Source organism: Volvox carteri (genome assembly GCF_000143455.1).
Source record: "Volvox carteri f. nagariensis unplaced genomic scaffold VOLCAscaffold_20, whole genome shotgun sequence".
NCBI classification, from domain to species: Eukaryota; Viridiplantae; Chlorophyta; class Chlorophyceae; order Chlamydomonadales; family Volvocaceae; genus Volvox; species Volvox carteri.
This window is the reverse complement of record NW_003307563.1, coordinates 445,587-470,156: the sequence shown is the minus strand read 5'-3', so window position 1 is coordinate 470,156 and position 24,570 is coordinate 445,587. Positions and strand designations below refer to the sequence as shown.

The window sequence follows — 24,570 nt, the reverse complement described above, 5'->3', positions numbered from 1 at the left end:
TAGTATTCTTCTCTTCCTTGTCTCTCAGTCAGCGTTTGATGTCGGGCTCTGCAGATCGGGCAAGTTAGGAACTAATGCTTCCTCCAGTCGCCAACTGGAGCCAGTTCCTTTCATATGGTATCGAGTTATGGTTCAATCCTGCCTCGGTCCGTATTGGAGCTGTTTTCCCATCGTCACTGCTTTTGCACTTCGCGCCACCGCACGATCGATTGTTTGCCGGCCCAAGGGTAAGGTGTGCCTGGGTCGCGTCCAGTCGCTCGCACAAGGTCGCTCCGAAACTCACAGCACGCGACCCATCGATTGCTATGGCCCGATGTTGATGATGGCACGATGTTTCATGATTCATTACATGGGATATGACGAGAAGAGTCAGGCGTTTAACTATTTTACATATCCTTCTCCATGATTTTAATATGAAACACGGCAACAACATTCCAAGCGTAACACTTATTTGCTGAGACCATTTCCTGCGGCGAACACTTTCAGAAAAGGCATGTTTGGCGGCTTGGCTTCGAACCCTTCAATCATTTTCCAAGACCTCCGCCCTGCTCCGCACTTCCGCGTGTCCTCGTCGCAAACTGCATGTTACCTTCTTGTAAGGTAGCACGTGCCTTATACCTAAAAACGGAAATACCGCATCATATATGAAAGCCGAAGAACTTTCCATAGAACCCGCGGCACAGACACCCTTCGTACAGGTTTTCTATAGCGTGCAAACCTAAAGCATTCGCATTCGAGATGTTGCCAAGTAAGGGATTGAAAATTTAAGCCGGCACGGCAACCTATCAACCTTGCCGTCCCCCACCCCACCAGCGGCTACGACGTTGCCAGGCCGCTATAGCTTCTGTATGCCTGGAACCCGTCTTCGCTTTGAAGCGGGAGCCATCCAGTGCCATCCCAGTGACTCGCCAAGGCCAAACAGCATTTGCCACATATCCAAAACCGCCCAATAAGCATTTTGCTTTTCTTTTTCCAAAGCGGCGCGCTGCAGGGCTGCCTAATCCGATGGCGCGTGTACACGCTACATGTCGTACGTCTGTCGTACGTCATTCCCTCTGATGTCACATTCGGTGGTAGAACCCTCTAAACATTCTCAAACCAAAACGAACATCTAGGATCCTGTCAGCAGCCTCTGTGCAAATGTCATCATGAATGTACGAGGACTGCGAGTAAAGGTACGAGTGTAAAGGTACGAGTGACGCTACTGCCTACTGATGCTGTAATACTAATCGTCGCCTGGTCTTGAGACATGAAAAATCGCATTCTGAGGAGGCTGTGTTGTGCTGATGCACTCGACCCGTTCGGGGCCAGCGTTAACAAAAAATCGCACTCTACGGAGGCGCTGCAATAGAGCCGGAGAGACGTAGGGCGCGTGTGCGCAGCGATACGGCCCGTTATGGCCCTCCAGCGCACATATGTACAAAACGAGCCGGAGCGTTCGTTATACAATCTGTGCAAGTGGCCCCGAAGCCCCCCACTCTGTAACAACAACAGCAACAACCGCAACAACATGCGGTGCCGATATACCACTACTGTGGCATATCTACCGCATTCCGTACACCACACTGCCGTACAAATGCCCAAACCATCAAGGCCTAAGTCTGCATCTATCCATCCATCCATCCATCCAGTGCCTCTGATAGCGCCTCTCGGAATCCCACATAGACCCATCCCGACCAAAAGTCGTCGACCACGCCCTCTACCACACACACGGTCATGCTTCATGAAAGGCACGAGCCCCTAAGCTTGAATTATATCACCAACGGTGCGTGCAGCAATCGCTCGTCTCCGCCGCGCCGCCTCCATCGCCGACGCCATCGCGCCGCCGCCATCGCCCCAACCCCTCAGCGCTCCGAGCGGGACATCATGAAATCAACAACCTCGCTCAGCGGCTCAGAGTCGCGAACAGGACCGCCGGATTCCTCGCGGACGCCGTACAGGAGTATCCGCGTGGGACAAGGGATCCCCTTGTCGGCGGTGGCGTTGTCGGCGGCTGCGTCGCCGCTGTCAGCGGCAGCTGTTGCCATCGTGCTCGTACTCGGCCGCATCTCCGACGTCCCAGCGGGCTGGAGGACGGCGCGGTGCGGAGCGTGGAGGACTCCTGCACGACCGAATTCGCGGTTAGCCTAGCCAAAGTCGTCATCATGCATTTGCGTTGCGTTGCGTTGTTAAATATGTGATCCGGTCTCTTGTCATCTGCAGAGCCTTAATGCAGTTTTGCGAGGGCGTGGATAGGCGTGATAGATTCCGGCTTTGTTTGCAAATCTTCGTAGATAAGTGGCACGAGGATTGAGAAAGATTTTAACTTCCACTCAGTGTGTGGCAGGAAAACTGGCGCAACACGGCTTGCCGATGGAGATCTGGGGAACCAAGTGCAGAAGTAGTAGAGAGCGTGACGAGCTGGCCGCATAACATTTCGTTTCGGCAGGCAGGCTACTTTCGGAGGGGGAAAGCCTAACCGAGCGCGGTCCCGCAACTAACCTGACGCTGACTCAGTCGAATTTATTTGCTTTGGGGTTGCCATCATCCTGTATGGTATTTCTATAGCGTGCTATATCGCTCGGTAACAAGCAGGTGCAAGTCTGGTGGAATTACTACTAGTTTGGTTGCGAGCAGTAAAGTGACCCTGGAGATGACAAAGCTTTCACGTGCGCAACTCTTCGCTTAAACTTTGAAACTACGTAGAACTGGTGACATCCTAAAGTGCTGCATGAACCGCATTCACTGTGCTGCTTTGTATATCGCTTTTGAATTGGAAGACCCTGAAAGACCCGAGGGACCGGCGCTGCATACGAACCCATACAGCCAAAATTCAAACGATCAGGCTAACATTGGTGCAGGAATAATTTAAGCCGGAACGCCTGAAGGGAGCATGTTCCGCCAATAGCCCTTGGAAGCACGCAGACGTAGCTCGGCAGCTGCATGAGGCGCACTTACAGCAATCCTGTGGGGAGCAGGAAAGAAGTGGCCTGTATGATAATGGTATAATTGTCTGAGCCGTGACGAGGGAAATGGCGATGGTGACGGCTAACTTTACTGAAGCGAGCTCAGTAGTAGTGTTGTGGCCATGGGGTTCAAAAGATAGTGCACAAATACAGTTCACCAACTTTTTACGAAAGATGTACCACGTCCACCACCACCTTAACATGCAGCTCACAATATGGAAAATGTTTTACTGATTATTTAGGACAGAGATCCCTAGGGCTTCGGAGCACCATGCGACCAAGTTCCAGATCACCAGGATCGCGGGATATCCAGAAGACTGGATACAAGAATGGGCACCAAGGTCCATGCGGGAATTCGATCCCACAAATGCCGTCACAAGGCAGGTAGGGAGCATGTGCGATTTCCAATCACTTTCCCGTCCGGTAGCGACTTGCTCCTCTCTCGCCCTGCACCACGGCCGTATCTCCTCCGCCTTCTCGCGCTCTGCCAGTATTAGGCTCTTCCCTCCCTCGCCTTACATCACGACATCATGGCCTTTCGGCAACCCACCACACCGACGCCCTGCACTTCGTGCATATGAATGGAAACCCATAACGTGAACAGTATCATGGCTGATATTTTACAGCCTTACGCCGATTTTGTAAATTGTCTCATCAATCCACAGGCAGGTGGTTGAGAAGTGCTCACCCCTGCTCATCCCTTTCAATGGATCAACAGTCTCCAACTCATGCTGCCGCGAGAGGGAGGAAGAGGTAAAGCGATGCTGGATAGTTGACACAACTACCGATCGCTGCAGATGAGCAGATTAATAGATGTTTTTATTAACAACTATTTATTAAGAACTATTCACCCTGTCGTCCTACCTTCGAAGAGTTTTCCCGTGCTGTTATATCACGAACTTTTCGGAAAAGAACCCATCGGTGGATGCAAATTCCGTGATAAGCCCAGAAAGTACTTCACATGCCATCTGGGACCGTCTGTCATTATTACCCTGGGGGATAAGATGCAGGGTCGTGTATGGAAGCTGCAACACAGGCGGTCGCAACTAGCCTTTTCCCCCAACAGCCACCTTGCAACTGTCTTAAGCAAGAGACGCACATGCCTTGTGCGATCCCCTTAGGGCCACACAGCACTCACTTGTCTATGTTACGTAGGCTGCATGGAAGTGGAAATCCTCTTCGTGTTAGCGCGTGATATAGCGGCGAGGGCCGACAGGTTACAGGACGGATTCGCTCCGTCAAGGACTGGGCTCTGTTCTGAGTAAGGAGCGTCAGAAGCGTAGGCTTCTGGTATCTCCCTCACCGGTGTATTGTTGGTTTGATTGATGGATGGATCTCTATTCCCAGGCTTCCTCCCGAGTATAAATACCCGTTGCTTAGGAGGCCGTAACAACTTCTATTGTACGACGTCTCTTCAGATCTACATCGGTTGCTCGAACCGATGAGTCTGTAGGTATCTCAAGTGCGTGGCACTCCTTGGTAAGGAAGCACGTCTGAACTCTAAGGTATTCGTAGAGTGTTCGTAGCTCAGTCTTATCAAGCCATGCCTTAATCACGCAGCGATTAAGTTCTGTAACGCTATAAGGCGCTACAACACTTCGTGACGAATCTACTAGATGATGATGGTAATGATGACGATGACGATGATGATGATGATGAGAAACTTGGAACTGTGAAAAGCTCCATCTTTGAAATACAATCCATCAGCTCGTTCCAGTACACATCCATCCAGTCGCGCATCCATCCCTAATGTGCCCCAAACCCTCACGCGCCGCATACCGTGCTGCTCACATAAGCTGTGCCCCAACATGCCAGAGCTCACACACACACACACAGGCTTGAAGAAAATGGCAGAGTCTCCTTCTCCTGCAAGTGTTGGGTTGTGTGTGTACGGACGTACGACAATCACGGCTTCCCCTCTGCTTTACCGGTCCTTAACACACCTCCCTCCCTCCCCTCCCTTACCCCCTCCATCTTCTCCCTTCCAGCTTCACTCGTTCGTAGTTCGTCTTCCCCCCCTTCCCTCCCTTCCCTTCCCCCCTTTCAGGTAGATTCAGAAGAACCGCTGGCTCGTCCGAATGGCTGCCTGCGTCATCCGCGTCAGCCGCTGGCCCTGCAGTTTGCCGTACCGGGCCAGCAGTGACAACCCCAGCAGAGATGCTGCCTCCCGAACCTCGTCCGGCGGCGGAGTCGTCAGGACTGGGGGCGGGCAGGTAGGCAGAGGAGAGCCGTCTGGCGGTGACGGTGACGGTGACGACTTGGGCTGTCGCTCGGCTGTCTTCGCCGTTCGGTCCCTGCCGTCCTTGCCGTGGCGATGGTTGTGGTGGCGTGATGTTGCTTGCAGCGCGTCGCTCAGCATTTTACAAGCCTGAAATACCTACGTAGCAATACATGCAGTAGCAGCAGCTTGAGAGGTACGGTGTTGGTTACGGTGTTGGTTGTTGTGTTGGTTGTTGTGTTGGTTATGGTGTTGGGTACGGTGTTGGTTATCTTCCCAACCATCCACCAAGCCCCTTCCCCACCCGCAACTATCCATCCCCCACAAGTAAATAGGATGGCCACACACAAGACGACCGCCTCCCCTCTTCACAAGACTTCACAAGACTTCTCGCGACGTGCGGTATCCCGTCAAGGAGGGTCTCTAACAGAGGGTAGTGAGCACCCAGCTAGAGAGTAGCAGACCGGATAGCTCTCGGTGATTTCGGCATAATTCTCCTTCTTCGTTTTTAAGAGTGATAGTGATAATGATAGTGATAGGAGCATAAGAGGATAGTTTTTTCTTGTGTGTTTTTTATGCGCCTGTCTGTTTATTTCGAGCAGCCATCAGCCACACACGAAAGCAAAAGCCCCTCGTAAGTAAGTGAGTAAGCTCCACCTGCAGCTCCGAGCCCCGACTAATGGCGTCCAACACATGCCAACACGCCTGCAGAGCCCCGGATGCCGCAGCTTGAGTGCGGCCGCCCCCAGCTGCTGCCGCGGCCGTGACCTCCGCGTGCAAGTGCAGCAGCTCCATAAGTTGATAAGCTGCCGCCTGTGCGGCTTGAACCCGGGTCAGCTGGCGTCCAGAGCCAGGGAGCCTGCAGGCTGCAGATGCTGCCACGGGCGCCTGCGAGGCTGCGGAGGCGGTTGCGATCCCACCACTGGCAGCAGCCCCCCCATCCTCCAAGGCCTCATCCTCTTCTTGCAGCTCCTACAGAAACACAAATGCAACCAGACAGATTCCATGCAAGAGAAAAGTGTGATGTATGCGAGGAAGAAATGTGAGGAAACGTACGTGTGTCACATGTGATATCTTGGCTCGCAAAACAGTGGGGGAATTGCAGATCGATCGCCATAGACGGCTGGAAAAGAGTCGCTTTTGAGGGCGCCACAATGACCCATACCCAGGAATTACCTTAGCATTGCCCTTACTAGGGGCCCAAGCCCCTAGTCATGTATACATGTACATATACGTATACTAGATATAGAGTGGATGTGAGAGAATGATAATAATTGTATATAATATACATGATATGAGAGTACGAACACATAGTGGTTTGATGCTGCCCCCCTCTATTTCGTTCCCCTCTTAATCCGACGAAGTGTGAACGTGAACGGTGTCTGTGCGTATGTATGTATGTATGTCCAGACTGCAGGTTAATAGGTTGGGAATCTGTTGATGTGTACCTCCGTACGCTGGGAACCTCCTCACGTGCCGTACCGTACTGCACCGTACCGGACCTGTATTGCTAGGTGCAGTTGCCGGGCACAGTCCTCCAGTCTCGACTCCAGGGAGGCTAACTGCTGCTGCTGCTGCTGCGTCCCTGATGATGGGCCAGCCCACTGATTGGGAGGTGTTGTCGTTAAGGTAGTTGAGGTAGTTGAGGTGGTCGTTGGGAACGGGTCGACAACAGTAGCCGTTGACGCAGCACCAGCACCAGCACCAGCACTACTCGCTCCGGAACCATGAAGATCAGCAGCAGCAGCAGCAGCGCTCCCCTGCTGAAACCATGCATGCATGCAAAGGGAGTGAAGCAGGAAAAGCAGGTAGCCTTCCATGTGCCGGTCGAGTAGAGTGCGAGATTTCCAAGGCGGCAAGCGTGCGTCTGTATGTATGTGTGTACACGCATGCACACACGTCTGTACGAATGCACATCAGGAACACATCACCTACATAATTCCGTATTCCAAACCAAGCTAACCCGTCCCGGGTGTCGAATCCTCCCCCCCAAACCCTCTCTCCCCCAAACCCTCTCTCCCCAAAACCCTCTCTCCCCAAAACCCTCTCTCCCCCCAAACCCTCTCTCCCCCAAACATACCTTTCGCAGCGCCCGCTTCGCCATCTCCGCCGCCGTCAAGCGCGACCCAGGGACTAGTCTGGTGGTGCCGGCCGCCGCCGCCGCCGCCGCCGCCGCCGCCCCAGCATCCAAAGCGGAGGACGCCACGCCGCCACCGCCGCCGCTGTTGCTGCCGGTCGCCGCTTCTACGCCGTCAGTATCGCTTCCGTCATCATCATCATCGTAAATGTTGCCGTACGGTCCAGCGGCGCCGTAAAATCCTTCTTCCTCCGCCGCTGATGCCGCTGATGCCGCCAGGCGCTCGAACCGCGGCGCGAGCTCGTGTTGAGCCCTGTCGTACAATTGCTGCAGCAGAGCCTGTAGCTCTTCCGGCAGCTCGGCCTCCGTTTGACACCGCGTGCAGTTGCATATGAAGCCGTATCGGGCTTTTAATGCTGCCTGTCGTACTTGTCGTGGAGCCAGGTCGTCTCGTCCAAGGTACGACACGAGCAACTCACAGCCCTCCGGTATTACCTAGGGGGGATACAGCAGGGAAGCAGGCCATGATGACCGATGACGTCAAAATGTCTGTACGACGATTGTACAACACTACTTCCAAGAACACACAAAGTTAACAGCAAGACAATGGCAAGCCCTAAAAATCTTTTGCCGTACATCCGTACTTCGTCCGTACGCAGTACATCCCACCCACCGGCAGCCCAGTGTCGTCCCTCCCTCAGGACGCCCCAAAATGTCGTACAGCACTACGCCAATCACCAGCCAGTGTTGGCACCACCTGGAGCATTTCTCCGCACCATTACCAGTTATGTATGTATGTATGTATGTATGTATGTATGTATGTATGTATGTATGTATGTATGTATGTATGTATGTATGTATGTATGTATGTATGTATGTATGTATGTATGTATGTATGTATGTATGTATGTATGTATGTATGTATGTATGTATGTATGTATGTATGTATGTATGTATGTATGTATGTATGTATGTTGTTACAGGGTGATTATGTGTTCTTGTTCATGTATTATTGCTGCCATCAACATCAGTAGGGTAATCGAATAATTTAATTTTAATTATTCGCAACCCTAGTTAACGTACTTACGATTCCTCAGACCTCCGATTTATGGTTTTATGGTTTTATGGATTTATGGATTGATGGTTTGATGGATTGATGAGATCCTCCCCTCACATTTCTTAGCCCGCTTTTTACAATATTTACTCAGACTTAGCCATATACACGGGCATACCCCTCTTCACGCTCCGAAACCAAACCCCGTTTCACCCCTTTCCCGCCTCTTAAGCCCCAATCCACCACGTTTCCAACCCTTCCAAACCCTTCCAAACCCTCCGGCGCCCACCCAGCCCTGCTTTCCCCGTAAGCCGTACGGCAACCCACCTGTACGGCGCGTACGACCATCGTGGAGCCCACGACATAGTGCACGCAGTTTGGCGCGCACGCGTGGTTGAGTTGGTTAAAGTACGGCCACAAACCCACGTGACTCCGTGGGGGAAGCCCACGCAAGTCAGCTGCGGGGAGATCCTCGTACTCGTCGCCGTACGCATTGTACGACACAATGGCCCTAAAGTCAACGGCCCCATTATCATTGCCATCCCCGCAAGTTCCTGCGGCAGTTTCTGCGTCTGCTGCAGCCCGAGCCTCAGACGCGATAGGCAACTTCCTGTCAGTTGGTGGTTGGTGGTTGCTGGTGGTTCTGGCATGAGTGTCGATTGATCCAACGAACATTTGTCGTACAATGGAGCGGTGCCGTACTGGTAATGATGGCCAGGACTTTTCCAGATACTCCACGAGGGCCTCGGGGGAGGGCATCGCGTCCTGTGTACGGGTGGCGGGTTGGCGGTTGACCCCCGTGGGTCAGGGTAGGGGGGGAAGGGGTGTGTAGGGCACACCACAGAAGGCGAGCCACAGACGAGTGAAGCCCTGGGTGCCAGAGCCCCCGGCGGATACTCCGAATCCAGGAATAGACAGGGAGGAATTGGGGGGAAGAGGCGGGTAATGGCGCCGGGTCTGAGTGGTGCTGATAAGTGGTGGGTGTGTTCTTGGAGGGTTTTGCAGGGCAGTGTGTGTGTATGTATGTGTATGGAATGAGGTGGAATGTTGCAGCAAAAATAAAAAGAAGTAAACAACTGGGCGAGCCTCCACATCACATCACCTGTTGAGGGGGGTCCCAGGGAACGGAGTGAGAGCCGCCCTTGCGGATGTGGGTAAGGGGATGTGGATATGGGCGCCCAAATGGGGGCCAAGTATGAATACGAAAAGCGCGGGTGGAGGAGCAGCTGCGGAGGCAGCAGCGAGGTAAGCAGCAGCAGCAGCTGCTGGCCGAGATAGAATGTCAAGATGTTTTAGCGTCACGAGTAAGTCTGCCGTACGCACGTGTTTTGTCGATGCTACACTCGTACACATAACGCGACAAGAAAGCGCCTGTTCAGAAGTCTCAGACTCTCTTCCCGCGAGGAGCCGTGATACGTACCTGCTGTCCGTGAAGTACAACGACCGGCTGTACGGCCATCACTAGATCCCCTGGCCGCATCTCGCACTGGGCAACCAAGCCTCGGCCCTTACCTGAAGTTGTGGTTTCGGGGCGGGGCCGGGTGGGAATGGACGGTATAGCAAAATACCAGTAGGCGGTGTAGGATATGGGATGGACGGGGGGTGGAGGGGGAATGGACGGGGGGTTATGGTGAGACGGGGGAGTCAACCGGGAGCATTTGAGGGGGGGGGGGAGAAATGGGCACGGCGGGGTTTCGAAGAGTGGGACGAAGCGGGGCTGGCGTAACGTGTGGTGGATTAGGGTGATGGGCGACGAGTGCTACGAGCGAGCTCGTTGATTCTGCACTTATGAATCCGTACTTAGAAGCCGTTTACGCAGGTTTTAGGCCCTAACAGCTTACATTGTTCCTTATCCCAACCTGAAAGCGAGAACCGTACAGCTAGGGCCGGCAAAGAATTTCCTACTGGCCCCGTGCAGTCCGGCTTCTTTGACCAATGGCAATTCATTTCTCAGCTAAGTTCCCCAGTCAATGTTTCGATGCCGTTGGTCAAACGAAACATTGACTGGGGAACTTAGCTGAGAAGTGAGTTTGCTGGGGAACCTACCAGGAATGTCGCGGACACTGATGGGCCCCAGACAGTCGGTCGCCGGCGCGGTTCCGGAGAAGTAGAGCGCTTCACAGACCTCGTCCTCACGTAATGCATGGGCGTGATCTTTCTGGTGGTTCATGCTAATCGCGCTTGCAGAGCTGCATGCGTACGTGCGTGCCGGTAAGGAGGTTGCGATGAAAGATGGCAGGACCCATGGTATAAGCCTAGGCCCTTCGCTGCAAAGTGTCTTTGAAGCTGATGAAAATTCTTGGAATGATAGAAATGGCCATTGTTTCGCAACTGCGTGACCTAAGCGCTGCATTTGGCCTGAACAACGCAGATCACTGCGGTAGTATTGGATGTTTAGCACACAGTATTAACTGTAAGAAGATCACAACTTTAAAGGTTATTTCAGAACCTGTTGCAGGGAATCTATCCCGGCATCGCAGGTCGCTGACTTGCGACAGTACGGCAGCTGTTTTTCGTTTGGTAGCTACCGGCCTGGCCGAGCATTACAAGAATAAGCTCGTCTCATCCATATCGTTACCTGAAGCTCAATGTCTCCAGAATGTTTCTCATAACGCCAAGGACAACCTTATGCGCATAAAAGCCGGGGCAATTGGGTACCTGTCCCAAACAGGTTTTATCGCTGATGGGTCATTAAGCATCTTAATATGCAATTTCTTGCAACAATTATTTTATATCCTCACCAGCCCAGTTGTAAGAACCGGTTCCCGCAAGACGGTCGTTTTGGTTGCTCAAGATCCATCGTCCATGGAGCTGTCGCGTGCCCGCCTTCACATCTATGAGTGCGATGTGGGGGGAGCGGGTGGGTTGGGGTTTTAGAGCTAGGTAATCCGCACACCTGGAGTCAGGTTCAGGGCCATACCCTTTCCTACCTCCCATTGCACCGTGGTGTAAGAGGCACGTAAGGTTTGCATGGACCACCACATGCTGGTCACCAGCTGCTGCATCAGGCGCCCTAGCTGTGCGTTTCCTTCCTCTCCCTCTGCAGCCGCTTCAGGGAGGGCCGCGGCTCCATGACACCCACACCACGTCACATGTCCATGAGCGCAGCCCAGAGTGGCTGGCGCTGATCATGCCGCAGGCTGTCCAGCCAGCACTGCACAGCCACATCGACACCGACGCTGCTGATGTTGGATGCTGATGGACCATCTTCGAGCTCATATGCCGCAACTTGGCCATTCCTGCGTGACTTTAAGGCTCACCGAAGGAGCACGCCTTTGGAGCAGACAGTATCCAGGTGTGCGCCAGCCTGTTCGGTACATTTCATGAAAGAGAAGTCTCCTTGGTAACTTGCAAGGTTTTAGTTTGCTTGATGGATCGTTTGTTAACTCGTACTCCATGTCTGATGTTCACGTGTACGACGCTTTCTTAAATTAGAATGGCACCATCATATAAAGGTATATAATAATGATATTGATTCGCCCGAGAGAGCAAGCTATGCTGAAAAGTGGTCGTTGCTCCTTCGCAAACGACGAGTTATCCAGCTCTACTCTCTGGTCGCGGCTATGTCATGTTTAAAACGGTCAACAGCTAACGACTGCAACGCATGTGTCCCGTTTCTTGAATCATTCGTATCCATCCTTTGGTAACTACCTACATATATTTTACTTGAATACTTGAACCCGAAGACTCATTCGGGTACAGTGAAACGTAAGTTAACACTTTGGAGGCCACGAACCTGGACTCACCTATGTATGGGGATCTTATGGAGATCGTGGATGAACCATTATGTTGAACCTATCATTCGTGACTTTTTTTCAATCCTTCATGAAGCTCGGAATTGCTGCACGCTTGTATGTGGACCTTGCAGGCCGCACATTTGTTAACAAGCATTGCTGACATATGCTGTTACGGAATCATATTAGACTTATAGTACCAACATACTGCAGTAAACAGCAATAGATTTGAGGGTTTGATAACACCGGCAGTTCTCAACGGAGCACAGAACGTACGGGCGCGCCGGGCGCTCTCTGGGACACAGAGAGCTCAATAGCACTGTTAGGATTTTCAGGACAACGCGACGAGGATGGGCTTGCATGCAGTACCTAACGGTACCAACGGCAGCAAGTCCATTGGCGGTGTTTGTGATGGTCTCGGCGTGCTGCAGTCGCCTCCCGGATCCTTAATGACATACCATCGGCGGATGCTGAATATACTTGGATTGTCAATGGGTTGGTGCCTTATGGTGAGTACCGCACAGCTGGCTGCAACACATTCCTGCTGTGAACGCATGTTACAGGCTTCCACTGCGTCATCCTCGCGCCCCGGCACATGTTGACCCAGAGCAGGATATATAGCTAGCACCAGCTGCGAGGTTGCACGCGTATGTGATATGCGGAACCTCAGACGGCTCCCACCGCCTGTACTTCCGGACTTTTGCAAAACTTCGGTACGACTTTTGTCACGAGAATCATGGTTATCATTATTATCAGCCAATATAATGCCTAAGCTAATAACATGATGTAATGTCGATGGCAATAATGTGGCACGCAGATCTCCGTCATGTTCATCCAGCTCAGCACTACCACCCTCGCTGCACGTGACTACACTGGCTCTGCCACCTCCACCCTACCTGCCGGCATAATGATGGCCGCTGCCACGGTGTCTATGACCCCTGGGTCACTCCTTATGCAGCGATTTGGCCGCAAACCTGTACTCCTTATTTCCGCAGCTGCGGGCATTGGCGGCGGGGTGCTCCTGGTCCTGGCAGCACAATTTAAACTCTTGTGGCTGCTCATAGTGGGCAGCATTCCCCTCGGCGTCTGCTTCGCACAGGCCAACAGCTTGCGTTTCGCAGCCACTGAATTCGCACCGGCTGGACAGCAGCACAAGGCCCTTTCGCTGGTGGTTACAGGAGCAGTGCTGGCATGCGTGGTGGGGCCTGAGGTCGGCCGCCACACTTTGCACGCGATGAAGCCGCCGTACACTGCCACGTACTGCTTTGTCACAGGACTGTGCTTGCTGTATGCTATACTGGTTGCGGTTGTGGAGTTTCACATGTTGCCGGTGTTGGCGGCAGCAGCAGAGAAGGCGTGTGCTGATGGTGGTGCTGGTGCTGGTGCTGGTGCTGCTGCATCTGCTACTGGTACTGTTGCAACCACAGCCACTGCGGCCATCACTACTGCCGTCACTGCTGCTGTCACCAGCAGCGGCAGCAGCAGCAGCAGTAGCACCTATGATGGTCGTCATGGGATGGCACCTGCAACTGCTGGCAGTGATGAGCACGGACTGGAGCTGCCAACAAGCCCTCAAGCATTAGCTGTAGCAAACCCAGAAGCAGGTCCAGAAACAGGAGCACTAGAGGGAGCCAGAACAGGGCCCCTAGCGGAAGCAAGAGGAGCATTGGAAATGGTGGGGCGTCCACCACCACGATCCTCCGATCGAGGGGCTCACAAGGACCGGCAGCAGGCACTGCCATCCACTACCCGCTGGCTGCAATACATGCATGTAGGTGTTACAGACGCGCAGGGGTCTGTAGCAGCAGGGGGAGCGGCAGAGCCAGCAGCAGTTGCAGCAGCCATGGCAGCGGTGAGTGCAGGTGTAGGGGCAGCGGGGGCTGCAGGTTGTGTCGCACAGCAGTGCATCAGCCATGATGCTGAAGGGGCAACTGCCCGGGAGCTCGTCGCGACCTGGCAGCAGCGGCAGCAGCAGCAGCCGAGCACCACCACCAGGGAATTCACAGCAACAAAACGGCGGCAGGACAGCGAATCCTCCTGTCCCGGTCTTGGTTCAGGTTGTGGTTCAGGCCCTGTTGCAGAGGCCACAGTAGTGGCGTCGGCGGCAGTGGGGGCCCCCCTGGAGAGGCATTGGGACTCTGAGTCAGCAATGGCGGGACAGGTCAGCAACAAAAGTCATTTCAGTGGCGGCAGTAGCAGCAGCAACGGTCACAGCTCTGGACCTGAGGGTGGCATAAGACGGGAATCCCTGCGCAGATTGTTCCTGTCGTGGGGCTACTTGGTGCCAGTGATAACTGCCAGCCTCTCCTACTTCACAATGGCAGGTGAGTGGGTAGGTGGGTGTGCGTTTGTAGTAGCCGGCACACTGTACATCAAACATAACAACTACAAATATGCGCTAAGCGTGTGAACCAGCATCTCGAGAGGCCTTTTCGGCGGCCAGCTACTACAGTGTGCGTCCCATTTACGCCGCCTCACACCATATGGGGACGCATGAGGACAGAGATGGAGATGGAGATAACAAAGAGAGCTGGAGGAAAAAATGGCCAGCGAGCATAGTTGCATATATTGGTAATATGCATCATGCTTGCTGAAGGGTTCTTAGGATCCCGCCCGGCGCACATGCCCCGCCCCCATCAGGTGGGTGGGTTAGTTGATGCAGGTGGCGGTGAGTGCTGATGGCGATGCCAGTTTTCGCCTTGAAGCGATGATCTGGCATGATTATAACGCACTACTGTTGAGGGTGTTGTTGGCCCCATGGGAAGGGCAATAATTCCATTATTTCCGAGCCGCAGCCTTAAGTTGGAACCAGAAATCATTGATTTCCCCCCTTCTTCTTCTCGCCGATCATGGCATGGCCCCCGACTGCAGGTATGATGACGGCGAGTCCTCTGGCCATTCGGGACTCCAAGTACAGCTTCGGAGAGACAACGCAGGTAGGGCACGGCAGGTGTGATAGGGGGCAGACGAGGTGGTTCGTTTTTCCGGTTTGTGTATTTTCCCTGTACTGATTTGCCACGAGGCGCATCCACCTGCCGGTTTTGTGCATTCTGCTTTTGTTTTCTGTTGGTTTCGTCTGCTGGTGTGTAAGGGTGTAGTATCCAGGGGGTATCATGGGATCTAGCATCCACGGCTCGGTTCTTTTCCTGCGATAAGATGTGATACAACAGCAGGCACCTGCAAATAGTTCACTAGGAACAACCTTATCTGCATGTCACACACTCGCGTTCAGTTCTGATGTATGTTGGGCGAGCACTGCTTTGCTCTCATTCGACATGCGCACATGTGCGTATGGGTGTATGTGGGCTTCCGCGAGGACATCCGTGCATCCACCCCTCCTCCGTGCATCCACCCCTCCTCCGTGCATCCACCCCTCCTCCGTGCATCCACCCCTCCTCCGTGCATCCACCCCTCCTCCGTGCATCCACCCCTCCTCCGTGCATCCACCCATCCATGCATCCACCCATCCATCATGTCGTTTCTGATGCGTGTATCCACAAGCACATCCATAACCACATATATCCACATCCACAAATGCGCGCATATGTTTATATACATACTTACAATCTGCCCTCTATCCAGCAGGTTATCCAGGTTCACATCATCTGCATGTTCCTCCCCTCGCTATTCACCGGCGATGTCATTGGCCTCATCACCGCCCACATGACCATGACCTGCGGCTCCGTGCTGCTAGCCGCCGGAGCTGCAATCTTCTTCGCGGGGCAACACCTGCCCATCTTTTTCGCCGGCAACTCAGTGGTTGGACTCGGCTGGAACTGGTCTTACGTAGGCGCCTCGGCTCTGGTCACCAACACCTACGACTCAACCACCAAGTTCGTGGCACAAGGCGTGATGGACACTTTGGTGCTGTTCGGGACGGGGCTGTCGGGTGTGCTAGCGGGGCCGCTGTACAGCCGCCTGGGCTGGGGCGCCTACACAGCCTTCTTTGTGGGTTGGAGTGGTGTCATGGTGACTGTGGACGTGCTGTTCCTGGTGGCCCTGCTGCGGCGGCGCAGGAAGGCTGCTGCTGCGGCGGCGGCAGGGAAGTAAAGTGTGCAGATGGCGAGTGATGATGAGCGGTGGGAGGTGGGGGTTCGAAAAGAAGCGGCATTTCGGAATTGCTGGGGATGCCCTAGCTAGCATACCAACCCATATTCGCATGGATAGAGCGAGGGTGGTCCGTGAAATAACTAGTGTGGTGAACCTTTGTAATAAATGAAACTAGGTGAATATGTGATGATTGAAACTAGGTGAATATGTAATAATCAAGAACAGATAGATACCTGGCGGCCCTGCTGCTGCAATATGGCTGCCTGGTTTTAAAGTGCCAGCATTGGAGTAGAGCGAGGTGTGGTGACTTACATTATTATTATTACCGCGTAGGAAGTGTAAATGGTGCGCAAGGTGGGATGAGCAGCAGCCACGTGGCCGTGCACTGCGCTAACCTCGCCACCAAACGTCCAAAAACGTCCTTCCGACAGACTGACTGCCACTTTACAACCAGGTCTAACAGGTTGAGGTCCTTTATTATACTAAAATAAACATGGCATGAGGCTTTTTAGTTTTTTTAGCGATTTTAGGTAAAGATGCAAAGAAAAGTGTGTTTCTTTCCTCTGAAGTCCCGAACAAAGTTCGTGTAAAAAGCATGGAAAAAAGCTTCCTTTGGAAACAATTTATCCACATGGATACCCCGTTACGGACGGTAAGGTTGAAACCAAGATTGCCGTTACGGGTAATGTAGAACAGACTAGCGGTGCCGCTATGTTGTATCACGTCTTTTGCAGAAACGAATCGATCGTGATCGGCGGATACGTGATCCCGTGATACCTAGAATACTACACTCTACCTCACCTCCAGCGCCACTCAGCTAACCTTAATGTTGCAGACCCATCGGCCTGGTACAACACTCATGGGTCGCTGTTCCAAGTACCTTGTCGTACCTTGTCGGTGCAGTGACGTGATTTCCTCCTCGATTTCCTCCCACCACTCATCTGCATATGCATGTGGTGATTTGATGGTGTAGCAGCTGACCGCTGAAAAGGTCTCTCGAGTTGCTGGTGGTCGCGCTCTGCGCGTATTTATAGCACCGTACTGTGTACCGGCTGCTACAGATGGCCTCTTGAAGTGACGCGGGATTGCGTGAATGGGCTGATGCTGCTGAGATTAGTCGCTCTTTGAGATGCCTTACACTACCTACTCCTTCCCCTGCAGAGACTTGATGTCGATGCAGCTGGAGGAATCGATCAACTCGTGCAATGCAGGCCATAACCACCCCGGCCCATGGTTTGCACAGATACTGCACAGTAGTCGCACACAATCGCCCGCCGTGACTGGCACCATTCTGGTGAGCGCCGTACGTGTGCCGTACTCTGGCATGGGCCCCACGTGTGACACCCTTAAATATACCGTCCAAGACTTCAGGCTGAAGGCATTGAAGATTGGCATGTGACATACCAGGTACAGTACATGTAAAACATGGCTGTGCAGAGGGCCCTAGGTATCTGTGCTACGGAACACGCACTTTGGAGTGGCGGAAAGGGAACCCCCTATCCAATATGGCGCCTTTCACTACTGTGGGAAGGACGGTAGAAGGGATTAGTACTGCTGCGCGTTCTGACCCTGCGTGAACTTTGCTGTTGCTGCAACTTGCAAGCCTACTGAGCCTACTGAGCCTAAAACAGTTGGGCGCAAAGCCCTCAGATCCCAAAGTCCATATGATTCACAAGGGGGCGCATGCAATGCTTGTACTGCTTCAACTGCAACTGAATGCGGTCATTACCCACCCTGTGGTCCCTTTTTATCAACCGCAATAAACCGTAAAACCCTGTCAACCAGCCGAACTCCTGTGTGGGCTTATCAAGGTCCATAGCCTTCACGCCTGGCACACTCAGTAGGTGAGGTAAATCCTTATCGCTGCTGATTATCGCCTTGAGGGAACTCTGGCCCCTTTCGCAGGTTGCATTTGGCTTCGTATTACGATGTGCCCCTTTTTGGCCATCAAACTACCTACAGGTCTTCACCAGACCACCCTGGCTCCATTACCCATGTGGCTATGGGCGAAGGTAGGTGGGTAACCTAACCACAAGCTTGGGGTAAGCCCTTACCAAAGAGAAGCAAAGGTGTGGAGGCGTGGCGCAATGGATAGCGCACCAGACTTCTAATCTGGGGGTTGTGGGTTCGAGTCCCATCGTCTCCGATCACTGAACATTCGACCGCCGTACATGTCAAATGTGGTGCATAGTGAAAACTATACTTCGGTATGACCCGAAATGGGCCATACTTCAATACAAGTAGATAGTAAGTCATTCATTATGATATCTGCATATGTAGTCATTCGCAAATCATGCTTCATCATATAATAGCTGCTTGCCATCGGCATTGTTAATGCCACAAGCAAGGGCACCAAAATAGGTCTATATCAACCTACAGACGCAATGCATGCATCATTCCCACCCCCACCTCCAAATCAACAGGCTTAGTAACAACTGGCTTCTATTTCCCTCCTCCTGCACATACACATATACACAAGTACTATACTAGGGTTTACTAGGGTTTTTATTAGGGTTTATATTATACTAGGGTTTGGCACTACTGGTAAGGCGCGACCATTGCCCTCGGGAGATCCCGGGATCGATACCCATTAGGGTCAAAAGTCCTTCCGATGGTGGAAGGCATTGCGCCCCTAGTTCATGGACGGTGGTGGCCTGGGATATAGTTAACCCGCGAGCCGGCCAGGAATGGAGTTGGGCCGCTATCGACCCGGCAGATTCCGTTGGATGCTGGTGGTGGGTGCGGAACCTGAGCGATCCACTGAGAAGTTGACTAGGGTGACTGGATGAGGGTGCCCCGAAATACCGGGGAAGGCAGGGTTTCGCAGGGTAGCTGCCACGGGCGAAGATACACCCCCCTGTTTTCACACACACACATGTAAAAATATGAGCAGATGGACACACCACCTGGCAGGGCCTAACACGCACACACATACACTCTTGCTCGTGCCCCAGGTGTCAGAAGGCCTCCTGGTATGATTGTGTGTGAAAAAGGACGGTAGCTTTATGTAGCTTCATCACAAGTGGCCTCGCGCTAGCTAGTAGGCTATAGCATACCTGGCACGCATGCAGTCCCTACCTTCCCTGCCTGATGTGTCTGGGCATCCTCATCCTTCTCATCGCCCATGAGTGCAGGCTTTTGTGAGCTCCGCACTGACTAGAAGTCAGTGATTGTAGTATGGGGTTCAGCACCCACTACCAGCAGCATCCAGAGCTTGAGGATCTGGCTGGGTTGACGGCGGCGTCAGCTCTACTCCTGGTGCATAGTCTTGCAGGGCACTAAACTCTTGTACATCACCGTCTATTGGGATGAGGGTGCACCCAACCTCTTGGGGTCGAGGGGATATTTGTCTATGCCACTTGTGCCACAATTAGCGTATTTACTGTGTCTGCACGGAACTGTATATGGTGTATTCGGATGGTGCATCCGTGCTATCACTATCTAGATGACATGATCCGCTGCTGCTCCTGCCTGCTGCTGCTGTTAGGTTGTGTGCAGAGGCTACTAGTCGGTGAGGAATGAGCACGCATCTTAGACGCAATGTTCATGGTCCGTGGTGTGCACAACACAGATGAGTACACGCTATGGGCTGGATGAGCCACGCACATGTGCGGCTTATATGTTTTGTATACTTGCCTTAGACGTCCCTATTCATCCTGGAGACGTGGCGCAATGGATAGCGCATCAAACTTCGGATCTGAGGGTTGTGGGTTCGAGTCCCATCGTCTTCGCATGAGACCTCTACAGGTCATTTATTTTGTGGAAATTGAGAGCAAGGGGTGATGGGGTCGAACCTGACTCGGTATTGATCTCCAGGGTTTTAGATGGGGAAATGTCATGGGGTGATTGCGATACATGCATAATTAACTCCTTAGTAGAATATATACGCATACTTGACTTACCCTGACTCATGATTTACTTTGTTGCTGGGCTTGTTGTCTAGCTCAACGAACGTTACAATTTTCAATGGAGAAGAGAAGAGCCGTAAAGCGACTTTACCAAGCTCACTACAATTACCGAAGTCAAGCAATCGATAACAGGAGGCCCTCAAGAGATAAGCCTTGAGTGCGACTACGACGTATAGTCCACGAATGACGATAGTAAAGCACATTGTCTCGGTGTGACAAAACATTCACACAAGTAAGGGATAATTCACAGGTAAAATACGTAAACATACACAAGCGAGTATGCAATCACATTTCGTCCACAAATCAATCAGTGATGCGAGTGTAAGGTAGTTACCAAACACCTTACACGAGTATAAGACAACACGAAATACGCATATTCATACCGACATAACCTAGACGAGTAAGAAAGACGGTAAAATGAACGTGACGCTACAATGTCGTGACACCCGACCCCTTTGTTACCCCTCGGTAAGGGGTAAGGTTACCCGCCTCCGGGTTAGGTTACCCACCTCCCTTCGTACATAGCCACTTACCCCTACCCCTAACCCCTGGGTTATGTTTAAGGGGGGTTTACCCCTCGTTTTATGCCATAGGGACTTTTGTAGCTTCTCACAGTCGTCTAAAAACCCCGCACACACAATACGTCACGAAGTTTAAGGTTCGGCACAAATCAACACATGCACAGGTGCGTATCCCGTGGCATGAAATAACACGCAGTTGATAAGGTATCGCCTATGAGGGGGTTCAGGCACGGATGCAGTAGGCCAAGTAGCGGCCTCGGCGTATGCACCTGTACATGCACCTGCTCTCCTGCCTTCTGCTCGATACCTGCTGCAATCTGTAAAGGATATGGAATTATCTCAGCAGCTGCGCTTCTTGCGTGTAGCGAGAGAATACAAATTTTCTGCGACAGGTCGATAGGAGAGATATGGCTGTTCAAGACGATATCTAAAACCATTCAGAGCTCATGGCCTGCCTCGCACGATGATCAACGGGGAACCTCATGCTTGACTAAGTCTCCATCGGGCCACGCAACCATGAAAAGAAAATATCATTCCTGTGTTGCGTCTCGATCAGATGGTTTCGCAGGAAGAAACAAATCCGATCCGATCCAATATGATTAATTCGCATACCTACAAGTACTCACAAATATCTTCCCCGGCACCACTCTTCAAGGCTCCGCCTACATCAAGTCATCAGCAGGATCCATCCTTACATGCTCCTGACCTACTATAAACCTGATTCCAAAGTTTATTTTCCTTTATAACAAAATTACAAAGACCGAATGTAGAAACATAATTGCCCATTAGCGCTATACCAGCAAGTACACAGCGAAGGCGGTTGAACCCGGGACCCCCTGACTATTTCCGAAGCTGCCACACACCAGTCCTGGCTGATCTGTACAGGGCGCATCGCACTGTGTATCACTCAATGCTGAGTTTAAATTATCCGTGGATGGCAGCTGGGCGCCATAACATCTAATCTTCTGCATACCAATGAGGTAGCCGGCCTTGGCGTTGTAGGCGGATGTTGACACGTTCCAGCACCTTTCCAAGGGCCGCGCGCGTTGTTGAGTTAAGCAGGGCAATAATATTTTTTAGTAACGAGCTGGGGAGAACATTATCATTACTGAACCGCGAGATTGAAGGATCCCTAACGGTGAAGAACACGAAACATGACTGCGGCTACCGGATGCACCGTGGGGAAAAACGAAAAAGCAATCGAGTTTCAAAAAACGCAAAGCCCAAAAAACAAAGCCCTGAAATTCTCAAAACTCAAAACTCAATCCTCCTTCCCCTCCAGCATACCCGTGCCCTTAGCAGGACTCACGCGTTGACAGTAACATTTTTATTCAGCAGCGGAGTGCCATTTTTGGGAAATTCGGAATAGCAGCCAACGTAGCGTACGTTGGGAGGTAGATTGGCTGCGCGCAGGCGATGTGGTCAGCGGGTGCGGGAAGGGGACATTAAACTGAGAGGGGGAGGAGGGAGGGAGAGGGGATTTGAGGAGAAGAAGAGAACCGTCTCACTGTCACGAGCTCCGGGGGCCGCGGGAAATGTCCGAAAAGGTTATTTTTATCTTACATGTAATAATTGTACGAGGTGGTCGGGAGCGATGCGCTGATGGGCGAAGAGCAAGGGCGTGCCTGCCTGTTTGTATGTATGTTTGTGTAGTAGCTGGCCCCGCTCAAAAGGCCCCTCGAGATGCTGGTGGTCGCGCTACGCGCGTATTTGTAGAGCCGTACTGTGTACCAGCTACTACAGTTTGTGTATGATGTGTACATGTGTGGTTCTCCTTCGTGAGCTGGGCGGCGACAACACGACTGTATGTATGTTCGAATGCATAAAAGGGGCCCCTGCTGCTTTCCGAGATACCAAATCATGAGCAAATACCAAATTAATTAGAAACAATTGGATAAAGACAATGAATTACGCAAGACACCTACCTACCTACCTACCTACCTACCTACCTACTTACATCTTGTGGACGGTGTAGGACGTGATTATATCAACTTGCGAGCTGACCAGGAAGAACTAAGTTTTGGCGCCGTTTATCCGCTAGATTTGGTTGGATGCTGGTGGTGAGTTGCTGAACCCAACGAATACATTCTGAAGTCGGATGGGGTGAATGGATTAGGGTGCCCCTCTCGCAGGGGAGAGCAGGGAACTGCCTCGGGAAAGGGGGCCGCTGGTGAAGCTATACCACCCTGTAACAACATCATACATACGCAAAGAGGCGTAATGCAGGCATACACACACCACAAGCGTACACGTAGCGGACATCCGTAAACATGCTACGCACGCTCGACGCACGAGGCACGACGCATGAAACTCACCAGGCAACGGCGGCGGCCTAGATAAGTACGAAGGCGGCGTCCTCGGTGATGGCGGATCGTACCAAGGCGGCCGTCTCGGCGGCGCCAGGCGTGTGAACGGTGGAAACATTGGCCGCTTCTTCTCTTCTTCCTCAATATCAGACATCATTTGAAGCAGAGCGTCCGCTGACGTGGTGCCCGGGCGAACGGTTTCCTTAACCCAGCGAATTGTATCACGAATATTGCATATTTCGTTGTACGTAAGGTTCCTCTGGCCCTTCAGATAGGAGAGGTATTTCTGGGCGTCCTCAAGTCCGTTTCCACCAGGCGAGCCTGGCTGCAAAAGTCTGCCGCCTGGGTCGTTGACCTTGGCCCTGTTGATGTTAAAGTTTAGTTTATTGGCGAGGTCGTTTCCCTGCGGGGGTTGTTGTTATCACGGGAGGGTAAAAAATGTCACCGGTCCCGGAGAAGGCGGCAAGCGGGCCCGGGCTTTTGCATGGGGATTTTGGCAGTCCTGGGGAGATGGCAGAAAGAGAAGGGGGGAAGGGGAGGGTATGGAAGGAGAGGCGGGAGAGGAAGCAACACACAGGCACCGGCTGCTCTGTAACCGAGACAATCTACACCCATACACGAATATACGCATATACGCATACACGCATACACCCATACACGCATACACCCATACACGTGTACACCCATACACGTGGCAACCGACCAGAATTGGAGTTGACGCCGCCGTTGATCTGGGGGCAGATTCCACTTGGAGGTGCTGGTGCAAGTGCTGGTGCTGACTCCGAACATGACTTCACACAGCAGTCGGCACTCATGGACGATGAAAAGGATGCGGGTGCCCCCAACCCCCGGGGGAGAGAGGTAGCAGATACAGCCACGCTGCAGCGGCGCCGCGGGTTCCCCAGCTTCACCACAATCGTACAATCGCGCAGCTGTACAGCGGCCGCAAAATCCTACCCAAACGATACACATCACTTCATATAAGAACTTGCATCTCCCTTACTTACCCCACCCGTCTGCAACGACCGTCGTACAATCACATAGCCACTGCCAACGGCATCGGCGCCTTCTGCCTCCCACATTTGCATAATCGTCTCCTCGGTCGCTCCCGCACCCAGCAGGTTGCTCGTAGAGCCGTCATAACGGCCAATCAGCGATCGCCTTCCCCGTGCCCCACCGCCCATATGGCCACTGTTATCCGGTTGCGGTTGCGGTTGCGGTTTTGCGGCCGCCTGCGCTACCGGCGGCTCCGGTACGGCAGGTACGGCAGGAGTATCCGGCGCGTAGAATTTGCTGGGCATGAGATCGGGGCCTACCACGATGATGCCCTTGCCCATGGCGACGAAACTGGTGATAAAGTCCTGGACGTCAGGGTCGTTGAAGCTTTCGTCGTACGACCCAATAACGTACACATCACACTTTTCGTGTCCTCCCCGGAGAAATGTGGACAAGGGCAGGTAGTACGACGTGATGTTGGCCTCGGTGGTGTTTTCGAAGACGGTGCGGTTGTTCGCCGCCACATATCTGGATGCGGATTGGGGGCCCCAGAAAAGCATCGTGCAACGCACGACATGTGGGCTTCGACCTAGGTCATGTCTTCAAGACATACATACTTACACACATGTGTAACAGAAACACCACATGCCACACACCGGGCCAGTGTCAGGCCCGGTCAGATACTTGTAATCATCACCCCATAAACAATTACACAACAAACATATTTCGGTGCCGTTCCCGTTGGAGTACGGTTAGGGTGC

General features: G+C 52.6%; 4 protein-coding genes across 4 annotated transcripts; 2 read left to right on the top strand and 2 right to left on the bottom strand.

Moving 5' to 3' along the window:
- Nucleotides 1-6: 6 nt before the first annotated feature.
- VOLCADRAFT_104838 (uncharacterized protein) lies at nt 7-3,746 on the top strand (the record flags this gene model as incomplete). The annotated part of the gene is made up of 4 exons (XM_002950784.1): nt 7-227; nt 1,849-2,081; nt 3,153-3,329; nt 3,611-3,746. Exons 1-4 carry the CDS (start codon nt 75-77, stop codon nt 3,744-3,746), a joined length of 699 nt encoding a protein of 232 aa, XP_002950830.1. The 5' UTR covers nt 7-74.
- A 1,252-nt stretch (nt 3,747-4,998) lies between these two features.
- On the bottom strand, nt 4,999-11,619 carry VOLCADRAFT_91197 (uncharacterized protein; the record flags this gene model as incomplete). Its single annotated transcript, XM_002950677.1, has 10 exons — nt 4,999-5,322; nt 5,821-6,051; nt 6,666-6,767; nt 6,857-6,926; nt 7,461-7,735; nt 8,622-9,059; nt 9,715-9,806; nt 10,341-10,483; nt 11,036-11,128; nt 11,555-11,619. 10 exons carry the CDS (start codon nt 11,617-11,619, stop codon nt 4,999-5,001), a joined length of 1,833 nt encoding a protein of 610 aa, XP_002950723.1.
- A 759-nt stretch (nt 11,620-12,378) lies between these two features.
- VOLCADRAFT_91196 (uncharacterized protein) lies at nt 12,379-16,078 on the top strand (the record flags this gene model as incomplete). The annotated part of the gene is made up of 5 exons (XM_002950783.1): nt 12,379-12,537; nt 12,846-13,238; nt 14,669-14,696; nt 14,900-14,964; nt 15,614-16,078. 5 exons carry the CDS (start codon nt 12,379-12,381, stop codon nt 16,076-16,078), a joined length of 1,110 nt encoding a protein of 369 aa, XP_002950829.1.
- A 3,939-nt stretch (nt 16,079-20,017) lies between these two features.
- On the bottom strand, nt 20,018-24,369 carry VOLCADRAFT_104837 (uncharacterized protein; the record flags this gene model as incomplete). Its single annotated transcript, XM_002950676.1, has 5 exons — nt 20,018-21,533; nt 21,817-21,910; nt 22,823-23,216; nt 23,259-23,315; nt 23,821-24,369. The coding sequence occupies 5 exons, from the start codon at nt 24,367-24,369 to the stop codon at nt 21,299-21,301; spliced, it is 1,329 nt and encodes a 442-aa protein (XP_002950722.1). The 3' UTR covers nt 20,018-21,298.
- Nucleotides 24,370-24,570: the final 201 nt, after the last annotated feature.